At 48.0% G+C, this 21,961-nt stretch overlaps 1 protein-coding gene across 6 annotated transcripts in view; it reads right to left on the bottom strand.

The window, feature by feature from the left end:
- PAXIP1 (PAX interacting protein 1) overlaps window positions 1–21,961 on the bottom strand; it is a 93,825-nt gene that overhangs the window by 13,475 nt on the left and 58,389 nt on the right. For all 6 annotated transcript variants that reach the window (XM_085892888.1, XM_085892889.1, XM_085892890.1 and 3 more), the window contains 7 exons: window positions 12,658–12,725; window positions 3,317–3,419; window positions 2,932–3,100; window positions 2,681–2,781; window positions 2,435–2,569; window positions 2,267–2,342; window positions 1,925–1,983 (listed from right to left, as the gene is read on the bottom strand). In XM_085892888.1, the coding sequence (XP_085749014.1) occupies window positions 1,925–1,983; window positions 2,267–2,342; window positions 2,435–2,569; window positions 2,681–2,781; window positions 2,932–3,100; window positions 3,317–3,419; window positions 12,658–12,725 (711 nt within the window). The remainder of the gene's footprint in view (window positions 1–1,924; window positions 1,984–2,266; window positions 2,343–2,434; window positions 2,570–2,680; window positions 2,782–2,931; window positions 3,101–3,316; window positions 3,420–12,657; window positions 12,726–21,961) is intronic.

The raw sequence follows: 21,961 nt of genomic DNA, 5'->3' as shown, positions 1-21,961 counted from the left end.
ATCCTTGTGTATCATTTTAAACTTCCCCTGTCCATTCACAAGCCCCAAATATGTCCTTCCCATCGGTGTTCAGAAGTACCTCATCCAGATACACAGTCCATTTAATGGTAGTGATCTGTCGGAGGTTTGTGCGACAAACGACCATCCACTTCGGTCTGGCCAGGAGTTTGTCCTCTGAGCAGATGCCTGTTCGGCGAGCTGAGAAAGTTCTCCAAGTCTTTCGTTGTACAGAGGCACAAGCCTTTCTCTCAGGTACTTTCCCAAGTATTTGACATCTTTTAAAGCTTTGTGAGCAATTTCAGATAATTCTTGACCCATGATATACGATATGCTTTCTTTTGCCCAGAACGTGCAAGTTTCCTGGGGTTTCTGCACATGCGCAACAAACTGGGGCAGATTATTGTCATTTCCAAGGCAACATATTGCGTTGATAAATCACAACAGCAACACACTTACCATGTGAAGGACAAGGATGGCAACATGCTTTCAGAACACCAAAGTGGCAGAACATTTTGGCAATACAGTATTTGAACAGAAAAGGTCCCTGTAATCTTGTAATCTGATAAGATATATTTTCACCCAACCTCACCAGAGCTCAAAATCTTTACTATGGAATTTACCAAAGCAAAGACAGGCCATCGGGAAGTTGAGAGAGCTCCTGGAGCTGATGGTACGGCAACAGAATTGCTCAAGGTACACACTGATACTCTCACCAATGTGCTGCACAAACCATTCGCACCGAACTGGAAAGAGACCATTCCAGCAGAATGTCGTAAAAGCCTGATAGAGAAATTACCAAAGAAAGACAGCAGACTCCAATACTGCAATAATTGGAGTGCTGTTACTCTGCTATCATATCTAAAGGGTTTACCCGAGCGATTCTGTCAAGATTACAGAATAACAACGGATCAATAAATATATGCAGGAGGAACAAGCTGAGTTTTTTTTTCAAGCAAATGACCAGAGCTTTTCTGTGAGAAGCATATTTGAGCACAATGGCAATCTTGATTTGAATTTCATAGATTTTGAAAAATTTATAAAGGAAAAGCTGATGGAAGATTGCTCGTCTGTATGATACTGCATAATGGACTTTCTTTACGTGCATGGTCATGGGAGAACTTACACCATGGTTCAGCATCAACACAGGGGCACACATTGTCACCTGGTCTGTTCCTGAAACAGACTATGAAAGAAATAATGAAAACAAGAACCCCCCCAAACATGACAGACATGAAAAAGATGGACTGCAATATCGCAAAAGAAAAAGTATGGAAATGACAAAAGCTCTCACCCAGTATTAGCTCCCGTGTTTGCCAATGCACAAACATTAAGTAATCAAAAACTGCAGGGAAAATGTCGGATATACACGACATTAAAGTTTAAAATCATGTGACCCTTGATCCATGAAGGGTTCAAGTCATCACTTCTACTGTGTAGTTGACTGCTGGAAAGCAACAAACAAGCATTTTCTTATTATGTGATCAACTAACTTTAGAGAATGTATGACCCCCCTTTCCCTATTAAATTTAACTTGTTGCACCCGACCCCCCTTTAAACCTCGAATTTGCATAGTCTACAAATTTAAGTATTTTACCCATAAATCCTACAATCAAATCACCGATATGGATCGAACACGGCAATGGTCCTCGTTGCTCATCCCACTTCAGTGCTATTACAAAATGAATGAGGTTGCCTTTTGTCTTCTACTCTCAAACAAGTTTTCTATTCATTTTGAGCTGGCAATTTCCATTGAAAAGTTAAAATTTAAGTAACAACCTCTTGTGTGGACACAGTTAAATGCTTTTTGAAAAACTAAGCCAATCCAAATCAAGGGCAGTATGACAAAACCGATTGGTTGTGTTATCAATGACAAAATCTCAGCAACCTCACTTTCATAAGGCCTGAGTCATAAAAAAGGATATGTCTCATAATCAAGCTTCTGGGTGATCATGCCAGTGAGAATAAACTCTCCATTATGGACATCTGATAGGGTGGAAAGATAAAGGGGGCAGAGGAGGTGAGAAGATGAGTTACCTTGACACACAACAAGCACTCGATTGGGAGGGGGTGAGAAAATAATGGTAATTTAGTCAAGTGGATTAATGTGGGGAAAGTTAATTCAAACAACTCCCGACCAATGTTCATGAACATTACAAAAGAGAAAAAAAAACAAATCTGTGCTTGTGATGTAATTAGCACGTCATAGTTAGCTAAACATCCATGATGACAGAAGATTTTGAAACGGCTTTGCATTTCTTAGTGTTACCGATGCTGTGGGCAAAGTAATTCTTGCAGAGATGCAAGTCATTGGAGCAAGAGATGATGACAATCTCAGGAAGGCTCTGCATACAAGTGGAAGAAAAAAAAACCCCAATTAAACAAATATATCCAAGCACAAGAGAATGAATGGCAGTAATTACGCAAGTAATATTACCTTTCCCCTTTGATGATCAAACACCTGCTGCCAACTAGGTTGCTTGGGCAGAAGACGTCCATCTCCTGCGCTTGCGATGGTACGCATTGTGCTGAGACTCGGACAAATACCAGGGGTAATGTAGAAATGTAAACCCTGGAAAGATGGAGAGAATGCAGGCAGGCACACACCAGATTGACCACCTCAAATTCCACCCATCTCCAAACATCATTAAGTTCAACCACAGGAAGAGTTTTCTGCACGAACTTGGAAGATCCTTCGCGTCTGCGCCTTCCTCATGGACTCCTCCAGGTTGAAATTGAACTCCACTTCGGCCTCGGCGTCTCGAAGAGGAAATCTCCTTGGATCTGCTCACCGACACAACACGGGGACAAAAGACGTCGTTGTTTACAGAACGATTGCTGTTCCTCTGCCAAGGATCACGGTCGTTTTGTGCGATTAGGAAATGAGTTTGAACAACAGCTTTAGCTTCAGTTAGGAAAGCACTCAGAACTCACCGAGAAAATACTGCGCCCTGAAGCTCTGCTCCAGCCATTCGGAGGTGACAATGTTCTGAACAGTCGGCAAGCTCACCAAAAACTTCACGGTGCGAATGACTTTGGCTGCGACCAAGTGTGTGCATTTTGCTGAACTCTCCGCCACCTCTCCACCCAGCACATACAGCTTCTGGAGGGAGTTTATGGTGGGATATTCCATTCTTAAAACCATGCAATTTAGGATGTTCAGCACATTCAGAAAACGGAAGAGAAATATCCGCAAAAACAAATAAATGAATGAATGAAAAATACAGCAAACCACGATTTAAACCATATTTTTTTGTTTTCTTAACGATTCTCATTGATTCATATCAACAATAACAGTGTTCGAAAATCACACACTCGCCTTCATGTACTCTTGCACAATAATAGAATTGAAGCCAGTAAAGATCACATGGGGAGTTCTGTCTGGTGGAAGTTTATGAATAGATGGGGGACGCTCATCCAGCCTGGAAAAAAAAAGAACAATAAAGCAAAAAGGACATGAGAAAAAGATGTGCATCTCAAACCAAACAATTCAGAGGGAAAGATAAACCAAATTTTAAGTCTGCATCAGGGATAACCATGGGAACCAAGGGGGTGCAAAGGAGAAACCACACATACACATACATACACAAAACCCGAACTAGACGTCGAAAAGGAAGTGGAAATGACCAAATGAAATAAAATGTGTACGGGGCGATGGGTTTTTGAGCAAAGATTACAGATTAACAAAGCACAAACAGATGTCAATGCTTGACACCATAAACAAGCAAATCAAACCAAATGGCTGTTATGTCCATTTTTTAATCATACCTCATTGCATTGATTGAGTTACAGCAACAAAATATATTGTTAAGTTGGAGGGGGGGGTAGAATTAAGTACAAGTTAGGATGTTAAGTTAGCTTGGTCTGCACGCTGGCGTGAGATCATTTTCTCTAAACAGGCACCCATTCGAAAGAAGTTATCAAGTGTTTACTTATGCCATGAGAGGTGGTGTAGTTCGATGTAGAAGTCCAGCTAGAAAAGTGCAATTCATACATGTTCTATCTATACAACCAGGAAGCGCCCAGGCAAGAAAGGAGAGGAGTCGCGAGGGACACGTCAGCATTCCACGTTCAGTTTGATACCCTCTCCTCGTGCTCTGAGAACAGGAGGAACAGGAGGTAGCATCTGCCATAATGCGGTCTCAGAGGGCACGATGCTATTGATGGCCTGCAGAGTGGCGAGCCATTGGTTTGGGCGGTGTTTGTGGAAACACAACACACCATCACGACAGTTGCGACATGCCACATCAATGGCCAGTGCCAGGCCATGGAAGAAGGGTGCTTGAGGTGTGGGGTGTGGCTGTGTGAGAGGTGGTAAAGTCAGCGCGAGAATACTAACAGTGCAGTCGTGGTCACCAGAGGGGGAGTCACAGTGCATCGAGTCATCACCATCACCAGCAGTAAGAATCACGAGCTTCAGAGTCGACAGAGCATGCATTCTGAGGCCTGCTTGTTAACTGGGACCGTCATGCCCCCAATTCCTTCAGTGCTTGAACCAACATTGTAAATCTTCTTTGGGTCCTGCTGAAAGAGCCCGCAACAGACAGACTCCAAATGCCACTGGGAGTGGGGGAGGTTCATACACTATCTTCGCCCCTATTAATGCCCATCTCGGCCTCACATTCAGCCATGTGTGTGCCATCATATCTTGCCAACCGTCCCATCTTTAACTTTTTCGCACGTGTGTCAAAATTGAGGAAACAAATTTGATGCAAGCAAACCTTGCCCCATGTGCAAAAAATTTGGAATTTTAATTTATTCCTTGAGGGATGAGAGTTCCATTTTCACTCGTGACAACAGTTTCCACCTTGACGAGGTGCTCCCCGATGCAAACCCCCCCTCACACCAAAGCAATGAGTTTCAAGAATAGCCAAATTAATGGAAGATGTGCAACACTCCATTACTTACTGTGACTCCCCTTCCGATGACCATAACTGCAGAGTCACCATTCATCTGTTGCCTTTTATCACCTGTCCCTATGGCCATGGCCTGATCCCTTAAGCGACCTTCGTTCATGGCCTGGCACCGGCCAGCAAGTTGGCACGTCGAAGATGGGGTGGTGCCACCACCCAAAACAATTAAATAGCTCCACATTGTAGGCCGCTAATAGTATAATGTCCTATGGAACCTTGTTATGGCTGATGCCGCACCAAACCTGTTTTCAGAGCGTCGGCTGCAGGTGGATTATCAAACCACACAAGGAGGGGTACTAAAGCGCATGGGGTGGGGAGGGGGGGGGTGAGCGAAGGGGGCGTTATCAAACCACACACTGACTACCGACACATCCAGCAAGACTCCTTTCCTTACCATGCCTGTATCTTGCCTCGTCATACAGAGAGAACATGCATGAATTACACTTCCTTAGCTAACCTTCCACATCTAACTATACCACCAATGATGGCATACTTAAAAACTAGGGAGCTCATAGCGAACGAAGTGAGCTTAATAGTTACGGTTGTGGAAATTCGCAAACCACCATTCAGGTCCCATAGGTGAGATATCTCTGTAAGTACATGTGTAGTTAGCCCCAAACCCATTGTTTAGAGGGAATAAATGTGATTCATTCGGGCTGCGACGCTTTGAGATAGCCGTTTTTCTGTTCTATCTTTATTTTGAACCAATCGCCATCACACAACCACCACCAACCACAACGCCGCTTCACAACCACAACAACGCCAACAGCCACGACCTTTACCTTCACAACTCGCTCCCACATCATCGCATCATGCCATTCCCAAACGCACCATGACCATCAAACCACCACCATAAACCCTCCACCACCCTCACCTCCCTCACCTCCCTCCTTCTACCGCCATTCCCGCACCACCTGTGAGCACCGAGCGTCGGGCTGTCCTGGGCTCGTACAAGATACGCGACGAGCCACGAGTGCAAAATGCGGCCTTTCCGAGGAGAATTCGGATCAGGAATGCTACACGCCCACTTCTGATCCGTCCAATCAGGAAGCGTGGGGCGGCTTGGCCCCGCCTCCAGGCGCGTCTGTGTGGATTCGAGATATGCAAATTCTAGGATCAGGGGAGATTCACGCCCCTTTTCCTCCGTCCAATGGGAGAGCGTGGCTCCGCCCCCGAGCTCATCCTGATCCGGAAATTTGCATATGGGTTCTCCTGCCGGCCTATAAAACGCCGAGCAGAAAAGCAGAATTGGGTGGCAGAAAAGCGAAGAGAGTTTTGGGGCAGAGAGAAAGAAGAGTTTTGGGGCAGAGAGAAAGAAGAGTTGTTGCGCAAGAGTTGTTGTTGCGAGGCAGTCAAGTCGGGTTGGAGCGCGGAGTGGAGTCGGGAGGCCAGGGCGTCCAGGTGGTTTTCTGCAGTTGGCTGAGGAGAATTGGGGGAAGAGTCCGAGGAGCTCGGGTCCGAGGCAAGGAAGACGGCGGTCGGCGACGAGGTCGCGGTGGAATCGCTCGTCACGGGACCCAAGCAAGCCCGCGAACTCCTTCCCCAGAGCATCAACAATTCCCCTTTCCCCCGCGCTGAGATAGTGCGAAAAGGGTGCCCCGTTCCCACCCCACTCCAAGCGGTGCCAACGAAACCCGCGAAGGAGCACTAAGTCGGGGCACCGCCGTGCTGCCACATTTGCGGCTCATCACGAAGACGCGGGTCGGACCCCCCCCCTGGTCTCGCGGGCCTGGCCGCTCCTCCAGGTCCAGCGCACACATTGGCCTACGGGCCCGTCTGCCCCCTTGCCTATGAGGGTGGCTTTCTTTTCCTTTGCTTTTGAGTAAATGTGTGTTGGCGCCGTCTGTGAAGTAAAACTGTTTAAGTGTTGCCGTGTGCTCGCGTTGTTGGTAGTATCTCTGCGTCATTGTTTCTTTCGTGGCATTTGATATATGTGCATTCTGTTTGGCTGTATACGTGTGCTCTCCGTGTGTCGTGTAAATAAAGTGCTTGCATGTTGAATTGTTCCCTGTTTCGCTGCGTGCTTTCCTTCGTTTGAATCTCCATCTTGCTTCACGTAAAGGGTTGGTAGTGGGCTTAATACGCCCGATAATTAATCGGAACCGTCGACGCCGACGATAACACCGCTCGGTTATCCCGATAGTACGGAACGGATCGCTTAAGCGGCCCGTGTCCGGAGTCGACCTGTGGCGAGGTGCAATCGCCCGGTCTACCAGCCGCGTGGGTACTTAGGTAGGTCGAGTTTGGCGAACAACCCTATCCCACGCGGGTGGCCGATTGGCACGATCGTGGTGAGGCCGAAAGGCCCACCCGTGACTGGCTCCCGGCGTTAGTCCGAGAGGGTCACGACAGAATTGTCCGTCCGGTGGGCGACGTTCCGCGATTCGAGTCACGTGGCCGATCGCACGCCGGCAGGCGCGAATTCCCAACAATACTTAACGCGTGCACGTGAGAGAATAGGAAACAACAACAACAACAACAACAACAACAACACAATTGCCCTGGCTATTTGGAATCCGTGTCGTTAGCTATGACTTTTTGCTTACGGTTGTTGTTAAACGCTGTGCGGTGTATAAACACGATTGGGTTTTATTTCAATCTTGTGAATATTACTTAACGCGTGCACATGAGAGAATAGGAAACAACAAAAACAACACAATACCCTGGCAATTGTGAATCCGTGTCGTTGGCTATGACCATTTTGCTTCCGTTTTTGTTTTGTTTCTGTTTTTTTTTTCGTTTCTGGTTTTTGTCATGGGGAATAATGCATGCCGGGAGATCATGACCGGAAGTGTTTGTTTATTTATTCAATTATTTTTTCCCCAAAGTTAATTTTATCCTTCCGAAAGTGATTTTTTTCATGACAGGAAGTGTTTTTTTTGTATGTAATATTACCGGGAGTAATTTTGAAACTCTTTCCGGAACTTTTAATTTATTTTATTCTTGACCAGAAGTGATCGTTTATTTATTTATGAATTAAATTATTTTTTTCCCAAAGTTAATTTTAATAAAGATATCTCCCACATCATCAAAAAATATTTTTTAATCGTGATTTACATTATTTGTTCGCTGATCCCGAATCCAGGCCGAAGTAACCGGAAATTGCGTCAAAATCATCAGCTGTGCGGCGCTTACATGTACCACGGTATAGTTGGCAAGTATACAGTTGTGAACAAGTTTTATGTTAAGTCAGAAGCGAATATAAGAATTCTACGTTCGCTTCTAGGCTTTGCCTATTCCATATTAGAACACGATACCCCACGCAGTGTTACTTAATTTTAAGAAATAATGTTTTCAATCGTTAAAAAAAATTTTAATCGTAAAAAAAAAAGACAGATCGTTAAAAAAAACCCCCAAAAAACAAAGTTGTGTTATTGAAGTAAAACAGAAGCAGCCCTGAACACCACCCATATACACCACCTCATTGAATTTTTAAAAAATTGAAGTCCTGCAAACCTGGAAGTTTTTGGAAGTATTATGACAGGTGATCTCTGTTCTTGTCTTCAAGTTTACAATTCAATATAAATAAAATAAAGATTGCAAAAAAGTCATATAAATAAATAAATTATTGTTTGACCACCATTTTCTGCAATTTTTTTTTTTACATCACCTTATCAAAAACATTGCATTCATTATTCGTGTCCATTATAACGTCCTTAAAAACAGTACGTTTCCTGTTTGGAACGATTTTTAAATTTTATTTTACTGCCAGGCAGGCAGATAAAAAATAATAATAATAATAATCACAACAAGCCAGGAGGTGACGATTGAGTAAAATAATGCCCTACCGTAAAAACCTATCTCTTCTGTCAAAATTGACCAAATCAAATCGGATTTTTTATATGTTGTACTAATGGACATTATGCACAGCTTCTAGGAAATTAAATTGCAAGAAAAAAATCGAGAATAAATAAATAAAGAGTTAAAGTGGGCGTGGGACGCCCCTCATGCAAAAAGACACAACCAGACCACGATATCTAGCTAGTGTCCAATTTCATCAAGATCGCATCAAACGTCACGGAGCTATGCTCTGGAGAGAGTCACAAACAGACAAACAGACAGACAGACACAACGAAAATAGTGGTCAATGCTGGCACCCGCGAACCAATAATAATAATAAAATAAAATCATTCCACTCCCGTCTGGGCATGTATGATCGAGACGAATTTAGAGCCATGGTATGGTAAATGAAAGACTTCTTCCTCTTCATGTTCTGATTTGTGTTCAAAATATAGTATTCAACATGAAATGTTGTTCCGATATTATAAACTGACAATCGCAGGGTCTCCGAGGAATCATTTTTTGTTACCCCGAGTACGGATTTCAATGAAACCACTCTCAGGAAGTAAACACGACCTCTTATCCCTCTGCCTACGAAGATATTTTATCCACAACATTGCTTCCCAATCTCCACGAATCCAAACCATACTCATTTACATTAAAACTAAACTCTGCCTCCATCTTCTTCTTCACTTGCAGTCATGGTGAGTCTCATTCAATCCCGTTTCGCATATCGATTAGATTCAGCAAACGCTTGCTATATTCAATATTTAAAAAAAAAAAAAATTTCAAACAGTTCCATTTTATTCATACAACATTACTCTATCGCCCAATCAAACAGCATTTCCGATTATACACTGCCTTTCAAAGCATCATAAAGCAGGTCGCTCCACTTGCTCAATCATAAAACACACGTGAGAAAAGGATACAAACAAAACAAAAAAAAAAGCAGAAAATATTTAAATAACTTATTCGCACGATTTTGAAAGGGCGAAAGTTATTTATTTTCTCTTTCAACCTGTCAGTCAAAACACGATACAATCTATTTATTACGGAGGGAAAATGGCAGAATTCCCCCTCTGCACTGTATTCTCCCATACGCGAGGGGTGACGAACTGATGCGACATGGTGCTTCACGGAGGGGAGGAGGCACGTGACCTCAAAAATTCCTCTCATGTGCAGACGTAAAAATCTGTATTATAAAAGGAGCTGTGTCTGTCTGTTTGTCGTGCTGAAACTTGAGAATGGATTCACCAATTTAACCAAGGATGGTGGATTCAGGAGGAAGAGGAGGAAGGTTTGTGATGCCAAAAATAAAAATAAATAAATAAAGGACGGTTCCTGGGTGGGTACGTGGGCACACGTAGCAAAACTGCAAACACTAACCTGGCAACGCTGGTTATCCCCGCACGGACGGCAGGATCTCCCAGAAATCCTTTTTTGTTCTCGCACCATAGATTAGCCATCACAGCAACGGTTGGTATTCCAGTCAGTGAAATGACGAGTCTTACATGCTAGTAAACTGATGACAGACGGACGGACATGAACCAATGGCTTATTAACCCCGCTTTTCGCTTCATGTGCACGGGGTAAAAAAAAACAAAAAACAAAAAAAACAGGATGACAACTCCAATAGGTTCGTTAGTCTTGCCCCGAAGGGAATGCGAGACTATTGCAATGCCCCTGCCTGTGTGCGTGTACTGTATATATTTTAGCTTTAAAAAATGTTTTATCTCTGCAACCGCTTGGCTGATCGATGCAAAACTTTAAACCTAGGAGGGACTGCCAATTGAAACGATCTGTGAGCAGCAATATGGGTTTATGCCAGGAAAGAGCACCACTGATGCAATGTTTGCTTTGAGAATGTTGATGGAGAAGTATAGGGAAGGCCAGAAGGAGTTACATTGTGTGTTTGTGGATTTAGAGAAAGCTTATGATTGGGTGCCAAGAGAGGAGTTGTGGCATTGTATGAGGAAGTCGGGAGTGGTGGAGAAGTATGTGAGGATCGTGCAGGATATGTATAAGGACAGTGCGACAGCGGTGAGGTGTGCGGTAGGAATGACTGACCGGTTTAAGGTTAAAGTGGGATTGCACCAAGGATCGACTCTGAGCCCTTTCCTGTTTGCAATGGTGATGGACAGGTTGACGGACGAGATCAGACTGGAGTCTCCATGGACTATGATGTTCGCGGATGACATCATGATCTGTCGGGAGAGTAGGGAGCAGGCTGAGGGGAGCCTCGAGAGGTGGAGGTATGCACTGGAGAGAAGGGAATGATAGTCAGTCGGAGTAAGACGGAGTACATGTGCGTAAATGAGAGGGAGGGTGGTGGTATGGTGCGGTTTCAAGGAGTTGAGGTGGGGAAGGTGGATGGGTTTAAATACTTGGGATCAACTGTCCAAAGTAACGGAGAGTGTGGGAGAGAAGTGAAAAAGAGTGCATGCAGGATGGAGTGGCTGGAGAAGAGTTGCAGGAGCGATTTGTGACAGAAGGGTAGCTGCAAGAGTGAAGGGGAAAGTGTATAAGACGGTAGTGAGACCAGCTATGTTGTATGGTTTGAAGGCGGTGGCACTAACAAAAAGACAGGAAGCGGAGCTGGAGGTGGCAGAGTTATAGATGCTGCGATTCTTGTTGGGAGTGACGAGGATGGATAGGATAAGAAATGAGTATATTAGAGGGACAGCGCAGGTAGGACGGTTTGGAGACAAAGTGAGAGAGGCGAGATTGAGATGGTTTGGACATGTGCACAGGAGGGAAGTGGAGTACATCGGGAGAAGGATGTTGAAGATGGAGCCGCCAGGCAGGAGGAGAAGAGCAAGGCCAAATAAGAGGTTCACGGATACGGTGAGGGCGGACATGCGGGTGGTTGGGGTGTCAATGGAAGATGTGGAGGATAGAGCGAAATGGAGACGGTTGATCCGCTGTGGCGACCCCTAACGGGAGCCCGCCGAAAGAAGAAGAAGGACTGCCCGTTGAAAATATTTTGTTGCAAACTCTGATGTCATAAGGTCACATGGTATGGCAGCCACATTGGATTAGAGAAAAAAAAATTGGACGTAATTTTCTCCAAAACTGCTCAAAGAAAAATATTGAAACTTGGCATGTCATCAACTCGTGATGGGGTACTTCGAGTGATAATGACATCATCGGTGAAGCTGTATTCCAGCCATAATTGGTTGAATTGAAATTCTTATCCAAAAATCTGAAATTCAATATATCTGATCCATGACTCGATGTGTGAAGAATTAAATTTATGATGTCATCAGTCACATTGTATGGCTGCCATATTGAAAAATGGAAAAAAAAATTGGACATCATTTTCAACTAAACCGCTCGATGAAAAAAATTGAAACTTGACATACGTCATCAACACCCCCATTGGGTGTACAGGGTGAGAACGACGACATCGGTGAAGTGGTATTCCAGGCATAATTGGTTGAACTGAAATCTTTATCCAAAAATCTGAAACTTATGTTTGATCAATGACCGGATGGGAGTGAAGAATTAAATTTATGACGTTAATAACCCATTCCAACAAACTATGTGACATAATAGGGTTCATGGATGATACAGGCATATGGGCCACAATAGCAGTGGGCCATAATAGTAACGTGATCAGTTAACGATTATGTTTTTCTTCAGAATAAACGCGCGAGGCGAGACTATGCACTCTACGAGTGCCATTCGAGCTACAGAAAGCGATTTAATCTACGCGAGCACGCAGACCAAGCCAACTCAACATGCGAACTAGCATGTACTCCAACATAAAACAGTTGTATCGTTTGGGCCAATACACAAAATCTAAAACATTTGTATTGTACAAAATGGTGTGAAGGAAGGAGTGAACAAGTTGCAAAGCAAGTCATGACAAAGAGAAACGTCACTGGGAAAAGCAAGGTGAGGAGTAAAGCGAGGAAACATTGATATAATGATGTGAAAGAGCAACGAATAATAAATGTGCCATTGCCTGGGTTTCTTGGTAGCTTGATGACAGCTGAGCTCCGACAACTTTCTCCTGGATATATTCCGAGACGCCTGTCGGTACAAGACAGTCACGTGGCACAAGGCCGAACGTATAACAAAGACTTTGTTAAGCTCGACGGATGCCTCCATTGTATTTTCTGGATGTTAACCAAAGCTGATGGCAGATCATTCATTGTATGGGTGGCCTAAAGTCAATTTACGTTCATACATTCAGCAAAGACCACCGGACAACACAGATTAAAAACTTCGCAAACCTTGTCTGGTTACAGCAAAATTCCAACACTTTAATCAATATGCCTGAACATATATATCTGAAAAAAAAAACCCCAAAATAATTTTATTGATAAAATCAGTTACACCATTTCAATAAACTAACTTTTAGGTCACAATGTCGACACTGAGAAGCACTTTACATTTCTTCAACAGTAAATCAGCCAGGTGGTGAATTATTTAGGTACACTTCGAAGCAACAAATCCACTCGGACAACATTTCCAGCCACTGCTATAATGAAATCCTGGGGAAAACTCTAAATATTTCAGTGGCTTCCTATGAGAGTCGCACTGAAGGAATTACACACATCAACTAAAGCAAGAAGAGTTGTTTTTTTGCTTAAATTGTGCAAGTCAAGGTCAAAGGTTGAGGCCAAAAACGATGCTGGGCTTCCTGCAACACGATCGTCCATGAATGGGCTACGTATTTATTTACTTTTTTGGAGTGGGTATGTAAGAGATAGTGATTTTCCATTTTTAAAAAGTGCCTTCTCCGTTGAGGATAATAAACAAATAAATAAATAACCCCAAAATTGTTACAAACAATAAATTCCGTTTTGTCTTATCAATGGAAAAATAAACGTTTCTTTATGAACTTGTATTGGAAAAATACTATTTTCCTTGAGTCTCCACACCTAAAATCCTGCACGGCACCCCTGGGTGGTGTGTATTTTGCCATCAGGGTGACAAACACGGAATAATAAAAATGAAAATAAAATTATAAACAGCAGGTGGGAAAATGTGGAAACTGGATCCATGAGACGTGGCACTTAAAACAAAATAAATGTTGACTGGGAGTGAGGCTATATATATATATATATATATATATATATATATATATATATATATATATATATATATATATATATATATATATATATTGTTGTGGTTACCAAATTCGCAAACCACCATTCAGGTCCCTTAGGTGAGATATCTCGGTAAGTACATGTGCAGTTAGGCCCAAACCCGTTGTCTAGTGGGAATACATGTCATTTATGCGTGCTGCGACTCTTCAGGATAGCCGTTTTTCTTTTGCTATCTTTATTTTGGACCAACCGCCATGATTACCACCACAACCACAACATCAACCACCCACCGCGGCGCCGCTTCACGTCACACCTCGCAACCGTCGCATCGCCACCGTTCTTGCGCCGCTTGTGGGTACCGTTGTTGGACTCGTGCAGGGCGCGCGCCGAACAGCGTGTACAAAACCACGGATTTTCCACTTCAAAAACGGATCAAAAACGACACACGCCCACTTTTGTTCCGTCCAATCGGTGAGCGAGGGGAGATTTGGCCCCGCCCCCAGGGCGTTGGAGGGCGATCGATATATGCAAATTTATGGATCAAAAAGCATTCACGCCCACTTTTTCTCGGGCCAATGGGGAGCGAGGTGAAAGGTCGAAGGGAGGGGGTCAAAGATGAGAGAGCGAAGCCACGGGGCTGATATAAGCGACCGCGTTCGTCAGTCAAGGGAAAAAGAGTTAAGACTTCGCGGGCGGTGGAGTTGGGAAGAAGAAGCAGGAAGGAGTTGGTCGTCGTCGTGTGCGTTGGAGTCGGAGCGGAGGGGACGGAGCTGTGGAGAGGCGGCGAGGGCAGACGAGGGGGTGCTCGCGTCGTGCAGGGAGCTGCACACCAGGGAGGCCGACGGCGCGACCTGGCCGAGGTGGAGACGCTCGTCGCGGGACTCGAGGCAGAGTGGAAATCCTCCCTTCCCCGAGCATCAGCAACCCCCTCCTGTTTCCCCCCGCGCTGAGATAGTGCGACCAAGGGGGCCCCTTTCCCACCCCCTACCAGACACTGCCCGCGAGGCCCGCGGAGTTGAGGCACCATCGCCGCTCCGCGTCTCATCACCAGACGGGTAGGCCCGACCCGGTCTCGGCCTCAGGCCCGCCTCATCTTTGAGGGTTCTCTTTTCTTTTGTTTTTGGGGATACGTGTTGTCGGCGCCGTCTGTGAAGTAAAATTGTATAAGTGTTGCCGTGTGCTCGCGTAATCGGTATTAGATCTGCATTGTCGCATTTGCTTTTTGTGTAAAATTGCATTGTGTTTCTTTTCCTTTTCTATGTGCTTTTGGTGGAATTGAATATGTGTGCTTTCCGTTCATCGCGAATAAATGTGCTTTGTGTTGAACTGTTTCCCGCTTCGCTTCGTCATTTCTTTCATTGAATCCTCATCTTGCTTCACGTAAAGGGTTGGTAGTGGGCTGAATACGCCCGATAATTAATCGAACCGTCGAGGCCGACGATAACACCGCTCGGTTATCCCGATAGTACGGAACGGGTTGCTTAAGTGGCCCGTGTCCGAAGTCGACCTGCGGCGAGGTGCGATCGCCCGGTCTACCCTCCGTGTGGGTACTTAGGTAGGTCGAATTTGGCGAGCAACCCTATCCCACGCGGGGGCTGATTGGCTCGATCGCGGTGAGACCGAAAGGTCCACCCGTGACTGGTTCCCGGCGTTAGTCCGAGAGGGTCACGACTGGATTGTCCGTCCGGTGGGCGACGTGCCGCGATTCGAGTTACGTGGCCGTCAGCACGCCGGCGGGCGCGAATCCGTAACACTGGTGTCAGGAGTGGGATACAAATTCATCGCCCTCCTCGCGGCACTGGTATCGGAGAACAGGAAAACGGGCTCTCCTGTCTCCGGCTAAATTCACGGGAATCGGTCCAGGGGTGAGAGAAGCGACCCCCGATTCCCTCCAAATTACGAGCGAGCGAAATTAACCCTTTAAGAGAAGCAAGATGGCGTCTCAAGGCGAGCGGGAGCCGGGGGTATTAGAAATGGATGTAGAATGTGGAGAATCCATGGCCCAGGATGGAATGCCTGTGCAGGAACACAGACTCGCCCAACTGAACCCAGAGCCCGAAATAGGTGCGGCAGCGGCCACGGTGTATGACACCTCCCCTCCCCCCCTCCACCAAAACCCTTCCCCGATCCCTGCCGAAACGGCTCACCCAAGCGCACCCGACATGGCCCAGCTATTCGCCATGCTGGCGGCAATGACAGCGAGAATGGATGCGAATACACAAAAAATGGATGCGAATACACAACAAATGAACGAAAAGATGGATGCGAATACACAACAAATGAACGAAAAGATGGATGCGAATACACAAAAGATGGATGCGTATACACAAAGGATGGATGCGTATACACAAAAGATGGATGCGTATACACAAAAATTGGATGGGAATACACAAAAATTGGATGCGAATACACAACAAATGAACGGAATGGAAACAAACATGAAGGAAGAAATGAAAGAGCTACGGGGTGAGACGCGGAACATGGGCCGATGCCTGCAGGCAGGCATGAAGGCCGTGACCAGGGAGCTGGGAATGGCGACTCCACGTGTGGGAGCAAACGAGCTGGAAGGGGGTGCAACGGCTGACAGGCCCGCGGTGGAGGCGGGTAAAAAAATAATTCAGGGGGCGTGTTGGGCGATGGTCGTGACAGAGGAATCGACGGTGACCAAAAGGGAAAAATTAAATGGGGAGACCAAAACGTGTGAGACGAGACACGAGGTGACGACGACAGAAACTTATAAATGTATAGAGACACGGGAGATAGAAAAAATAGAGGAGAGACTACACGATGAAGACGGGGTAAGTGACGCACACACACGGAGGTAGTGGAGGATAATGGGGGTGAGCTCGCGGACCGTGCAGGGACCCGGTGCGAGCAGCTGGATGGCCTCCTCCAGGAACGAGGGGAGTATGCCCCCTTGAGGCGAGTCACGACCAGGTGAGTTCGGTCGTGCTTTGCGAGGTTGAGAGGACGGGTGCTGTGGACGGGTGCACGGAGAGCTTGGGCGGTATAGAGGCCCCGGAGACCCTTGTGGGGACGCGAATCCCCAGTGTGGTTGTCCCTGTGTGTGTGGTGCAAGGTGTGAGTGCGTCCCCGTGTGTGGAAGCGACCCCGTGTGTGAGTGGTGTGGTGGCGATGGTGCCGGAGTACGTGCTTCCCAGCACGCCATGTGTGTATGAGGCACCGTTTGTGGAAGAGACCGCGTGTGTGTGTCGCCGTGTGTATGAGTGAGGTACCGCGGGTGAGTGCCCCCGCGTGTGTGAGTGAGGCACGGTGTGTGGATGAGGCCGTATGTGTGGATGAAATGGCCAGTGTGGATGAGGCACCGCGGGTGAGTGCCCCCGCGTGTGTGAGTGAGGCACGGTGTATGAGTGAGGCACTACGAGTGAGTGAAAGGCTGCGAGTGCGTGGAGCCACGTGTGCGAGGGAGGTTGCATGCGTGAGTGAACGGCCGAGTGCAAGGGAGACCGTGTGTGTGAGAGAGCGGTATGTAAGGGAGATGTCGGTTGGCATGCGGGAGCACGCAGCCGCGTCTCCCGGTGTGAATGTAATGGTGTGGAGTGTGAGCGTCGTAACACGCAGGTGTGCGTGGGTCGAATGGCGACGACGGCGACATGGGAGAAACGAAAGCTGGGTAGCGGCTGTAGTTGTTTCGGGGACCGTGCCGGGTTCGCCCAGCAGTGAGCACGCGGTTCGTGCTGTGCAACGCACGAGACCGCCACGTGCTCGCTTGCGAGAGTGAAGTCCCGGTCCGGAAACGCCAGCGGTGGATTTGCCGATCCCGCGGACGGACAAAGTTTAGGCAGGTAAACAGATTTGGACCGGACGGGTTCTCCACGCGATCGTGTGTGTTAAGCTCCAACGGGCAAAGCACATCTGTTCGCGTGGGGAACCCCTCGAGACGTGGGGCTTGTGTTTTTTTTTATGCGCACGGTGACGTCATGGCTGCACGTGTGGTTGGAATCCGGCAGGAGGGGTATCCCGGCCGGATGGTACCGTCCAAGGAGGGACGAGGTACACGTGCAGCTGCATGACGTCACGGGCAGGTGCAAAGTGCGCGAGTTGCCGCGCTGGTGATGGCATGCATGGAAAAAAAAAAAAAAAGGAAAAGGCAAGCCTCACTTTCGGGTGCACAGGATTCCTGGGCAAGGGGTGGAAGACCCCCTTACCTGGGCACAGGATGGAAACTAGTTAGGGGGAAGGGTTAGCTTAGTTAGACCGACTCCATGGGGCAGGGGTAAGTCCTCATGGAGTCCGTGGAATGGATTAGGTAGAGGGATTTAGTGAGCTTTAGGTTGGGAAATAAAATGAATTTTTGAGTTTGGAGACAGTGACAGACTTGTGAATGTGTAGCGGGGACGTAGCTTAGCTATGTAGGTTAAAAGGAACGTGCTGTAGTTTAAGGGACGACGTGGGAGCACGAGTTAGTTAGGGGAGGTAGTTAGAAGGATGGCAGAGTTCAGCGGTGTGTGTGTTGAAGAGTTGGTGAGTGAAGTGGAAGCATGTGCTTGGTGAGTGAGTGAGGCCAGCGGGTCTGTGTGTATGGAGTGAATGGGGAATGCATGGTGCGATGAGTGATTGGGGGGAGGAGTGACTCCCGCCCAAGGGACCCCGGGGTCAGTATAAAGTGAGTTAGGGGGTTAGTCAAATTGAAAAATGGAGGTCGTTTTGTTGTTGGTGGGAAAGTAGGCTCGAGACCCATTTGGAGGGGTGCAGGAGCCCTGTTGACGGGCTTGGGAGCGTGGCTGCGAAAGGTGAGTATCGCTGAGTGGGTACCCCGGGCACCAGGCTAGTCGGCCGTGGTAGGCCAAGGGCCCATGGGGGGCCGGGATAGAGTAGTGGGCACGGATGCGCCTGCTTGGGGCGGGGGCCCGGGGCGCCATTAGCCGCGTGGGCAGTGTTGTGGGCAAGGGTGACCCTCGGAAAGGGGCCTGGGAAGCCAGCCTGCCATGTGTGCGTTTCAGGGGAGGTGCCATGGGGGGCACTCCCCGGTGTTAGGGAGCTGGTAGGCTCGGAGGCAGTGTAGTGCCCGGGGATGCCATAGCGGGAGATTCGGCAGAGGGTCGTGCCTGCCAAAGGGAGCCACGTGTCCCAGCCAGGAGACCGTGTGAGGGCACGGAGAGAAAATTGGGGGGCGAGGCCCGAAATTGTGAGGACACCAACACAGGCGACGGGAATCTGGGTTGTTAGAACCAATAGTTTAAGCGAGAGGCGCTTGTTGAAAGCCCCGGGGTAGTTTAACAGTTAAATGGATAGGGTAGATTAGGAAGTGTACCCCTCCGCACCATCCATCCCCTCGCTGTCGTTGTGGGCCGCTGGACCCACTTTGGTTATAGATCGCCGAACTCTGGGGAGGCCATCCTGAGGCTTCGTTGGGCCTCGACACAGGAAGTTAGCTCTCCCTTATTCCCCTCCGGGAAGGGAACGTAGGGGTTGGGAGTAGGCTAGGTGACAGGATAGGTTAGCCGAACAAAGACGATAAAGGGGGTTAGGGGACGATTTATAGTGGGGGAGTAAAAATAAAAACAACAAAAAAATAAGTTGGGGCTAAATTGGGGTTTGACAAATTAAGGGAGTGGGTATGTACAGTGACAGGCAAAGGTGATAGGTTGGGAGGGAGACAGGTAGGTAGGTCCGAGCCCGCCTTCCAAGTGGCCAGCACCACCGCACTCCCTCCACCAACCTCCACGGAACGGCAAAGGCTGGCCAACTTCATCGGCTGGCCGTGTTTTGCTTCAAGGCAGAGGCCGGCCAACTTCATCGGCAGCTGTTGTTTTGCTGCGAGGCCTGTGCCGGCTGGATCGTCTGCAGCTGTGGTACTTCAAGGCCTGTGCCGGCCAGTTCATCTGCCGGCTGTGTTTGCCTGCAGCGGCCTTCTTCTGCGGGCTGTGTTTGCCTGCTGCCTTTGCCATGCCATGCCCACTGCCCATGTTCACCAGCCCCGTTCAAATTTTGCTTTGCCCCCCCCCCCCTGTTCATTTCCATGTGCGCCAGGATCCGCAAGGCAACAGTTTGCAAGCTGCGAGAACTGCCCTGTTGGCAGCTACAACACGGGCCTGCAGTGGCAGCCCGTGCATCGTGTTTGTGTCCATGCATCCATTCGTTGTGTTCATTGCGTGTGCCACTTGAGCTGGCACGGAGACTGCGTTTGTGCAGCCCAAGCACCGTTGTGGTTCACTGAGTTCAGTTCAAAAGGGAAGGCCTTGGACTGCGTGTGAGCAGCCAGCCACGTTCCCTGTCGCCTGCATTGTTTGAGCCAGAGACTGCATGTGAGCAGCCTGGCTCCCTGCTAACTGCTTTTCTTTTGCAGAGTTCATTGATCCTGGGCCATGGTTTAGTGTAAAATTTGTAAGTTAAGGTTAAGATGTACTGTAAATATGAGTGCGCCCCCGGCATGTTTGTCTTAGCGCCGGCCATTTTAATTAAGTCGTCCGTGTGAGTGAGTTTGTTTGTTTAGGTAGTTACGCAGCCCTCAGGTTATTTATTTTGGGGACACGAATACCATGAATGTCGCACTCAGGGATCCGTAGGTAAAATGTACTAGGGGAAAACTACACATGATGGCACACGAAAATTTGACGACTCGGGACGAGTCTGTAAAAAGGGGAGGGGGTAGTGTTGTGGTTACCAAATTCGCAAACCACCATTCAGGTCCCTTAGGTGAGATATCTCGGTAAGTACATGTGCAGTTAGGCCCAAACCCGTTGTCTAGTGGGAATACATGTCATTTATGCGTGCTGCGACTCTTCAGGATAGCCGTTTTTCTTTTGCTATCTTTATTTTGGACCAACCGCCATGATTACCACCACAACCACAACATCAACCACCCACCGCGGCGCCGCTTCACGTCACACCTCGCAACCGTCGCATCGCCACCGTTCTTGCGCCGCTTGTGGGTACCGGTGTTGGACTCGTGCAGGGCGCGCGCCGAACAGCGTGTACAAAACCACGGATTTTCCACTTCAAAAACGGATCAAAAACGACACACGCCCACTTTTGTTCCGTCCAATCGGTGAGCGAGGGGCGATTTGGCCCCGCCCCCAGGGCGTTGGAGGGCGATCGATATATGCAAATTTATGGATCAAAAAGCATTCACGCCCACTTTTTCTCGGGCCAATGGGGAGCGAGGTGAAAGGTCGAAGGGAGGGGGTCAAAGATGAGAGAGCGAAGCCACGGGGCTGATATAAGCGACCGCGTTCGTCAGTCAAGGGAAAAAAAGAGTTAAGACTTCGCGGGCGGTGGAGTTGGGAAGAAGAAGCAGGAAGGAGTTGGTCGTCGTCGTGTGCGTTGGAGTCGGAGCGGAGGGGACGGAGCTGTGGAGAGGCGGCGAGGGCAGACGAGGGGGTGCTCGCGTCGTGCAGGGAGCTGCACACCAGGGAGGCCGACGGCGCGACCTGGCCGAGGTGGAGACGCTCGTCGCGGGACTCGAGGCAGAGTGGAAATACTCCCTTCCCCGAGCATCAGCAACCCCCTCCTGTTTCCCCCCGCGCTGAGATAGTGCGACCAAGGGGGCCCCTTTCCCACCCCCTACCAGACACTGCCCGCGAGGCCCGCGGAGTTGAGGCACCGTCGCCGCTCCGCGTCTCATCACCAGACGGGTAGGCCCGACCCGGTCTCGGCCTCAGGCCCGCCTCATCTTTGAGGGTTCTCTTTTCTTTTGTTTTTGGGGATATGTGTTGTCGGCGCCGTCTGTGAAGTAAAATTGTATAAGTGTTGCCGTGTGCTCGCGTAATCGGTATTAGATCTGCATTGTCGCATTTGCTTTTTGTGTAAAATTGCATTGTGTTTCTTTTCCTTTTCTATGTGCTTTTGGTGGAATTGAATATGTGTGCTTTCCGTTCATCGCGAATAAATGTGCTTTGTGTTGAACTGTTTCCCGCTTCGCTTCGTCATTTCTTTCATTGAATCCTCATCTTGCTTCACGTAAAGGGTTGGTAGTGGGCTGAATACGCCCGATAATTAATCGAACCGTCGAGGCCGACGATAACACCGCTCGGTTATCCCGATAGTACGGAACGGGTCGCTTAAGTGGCCCGTGTCCGAAGTCGACCTGCGGCGAGGTGCGATCGCCCGGTCTACCCTCCGTGTGGGTACTTAGGTAGGTCGAATTTGGCGAGCAACCCTATCCCACGCGGGGGCTGATTGGCTCGATCGCGGTGAGACCGAAAGGTCCACCCGTGACTGATTCCCGGCGTTAGTCCGAGAGGGTCA

The sequence above is a fragment of the Eptatretus burgeri genome, chromosome 8 (genome assembly GCF_056783735.1).
Source record: "Eptatretus burgeri isolate ZD-2024b chromosome 8, Ebu_testis_v1, whole genome shotgun sequence".
Classification (NCBI taxonomy): Eukaryota; Metazoa; Chordata; class Myxini; order Myxiniformes; family Myxinidae; genus Eptatretus; species Eptatretus burgeri.
This window is presented reverse-complemented; position numbering and strand designations above follow the sequence as displayed.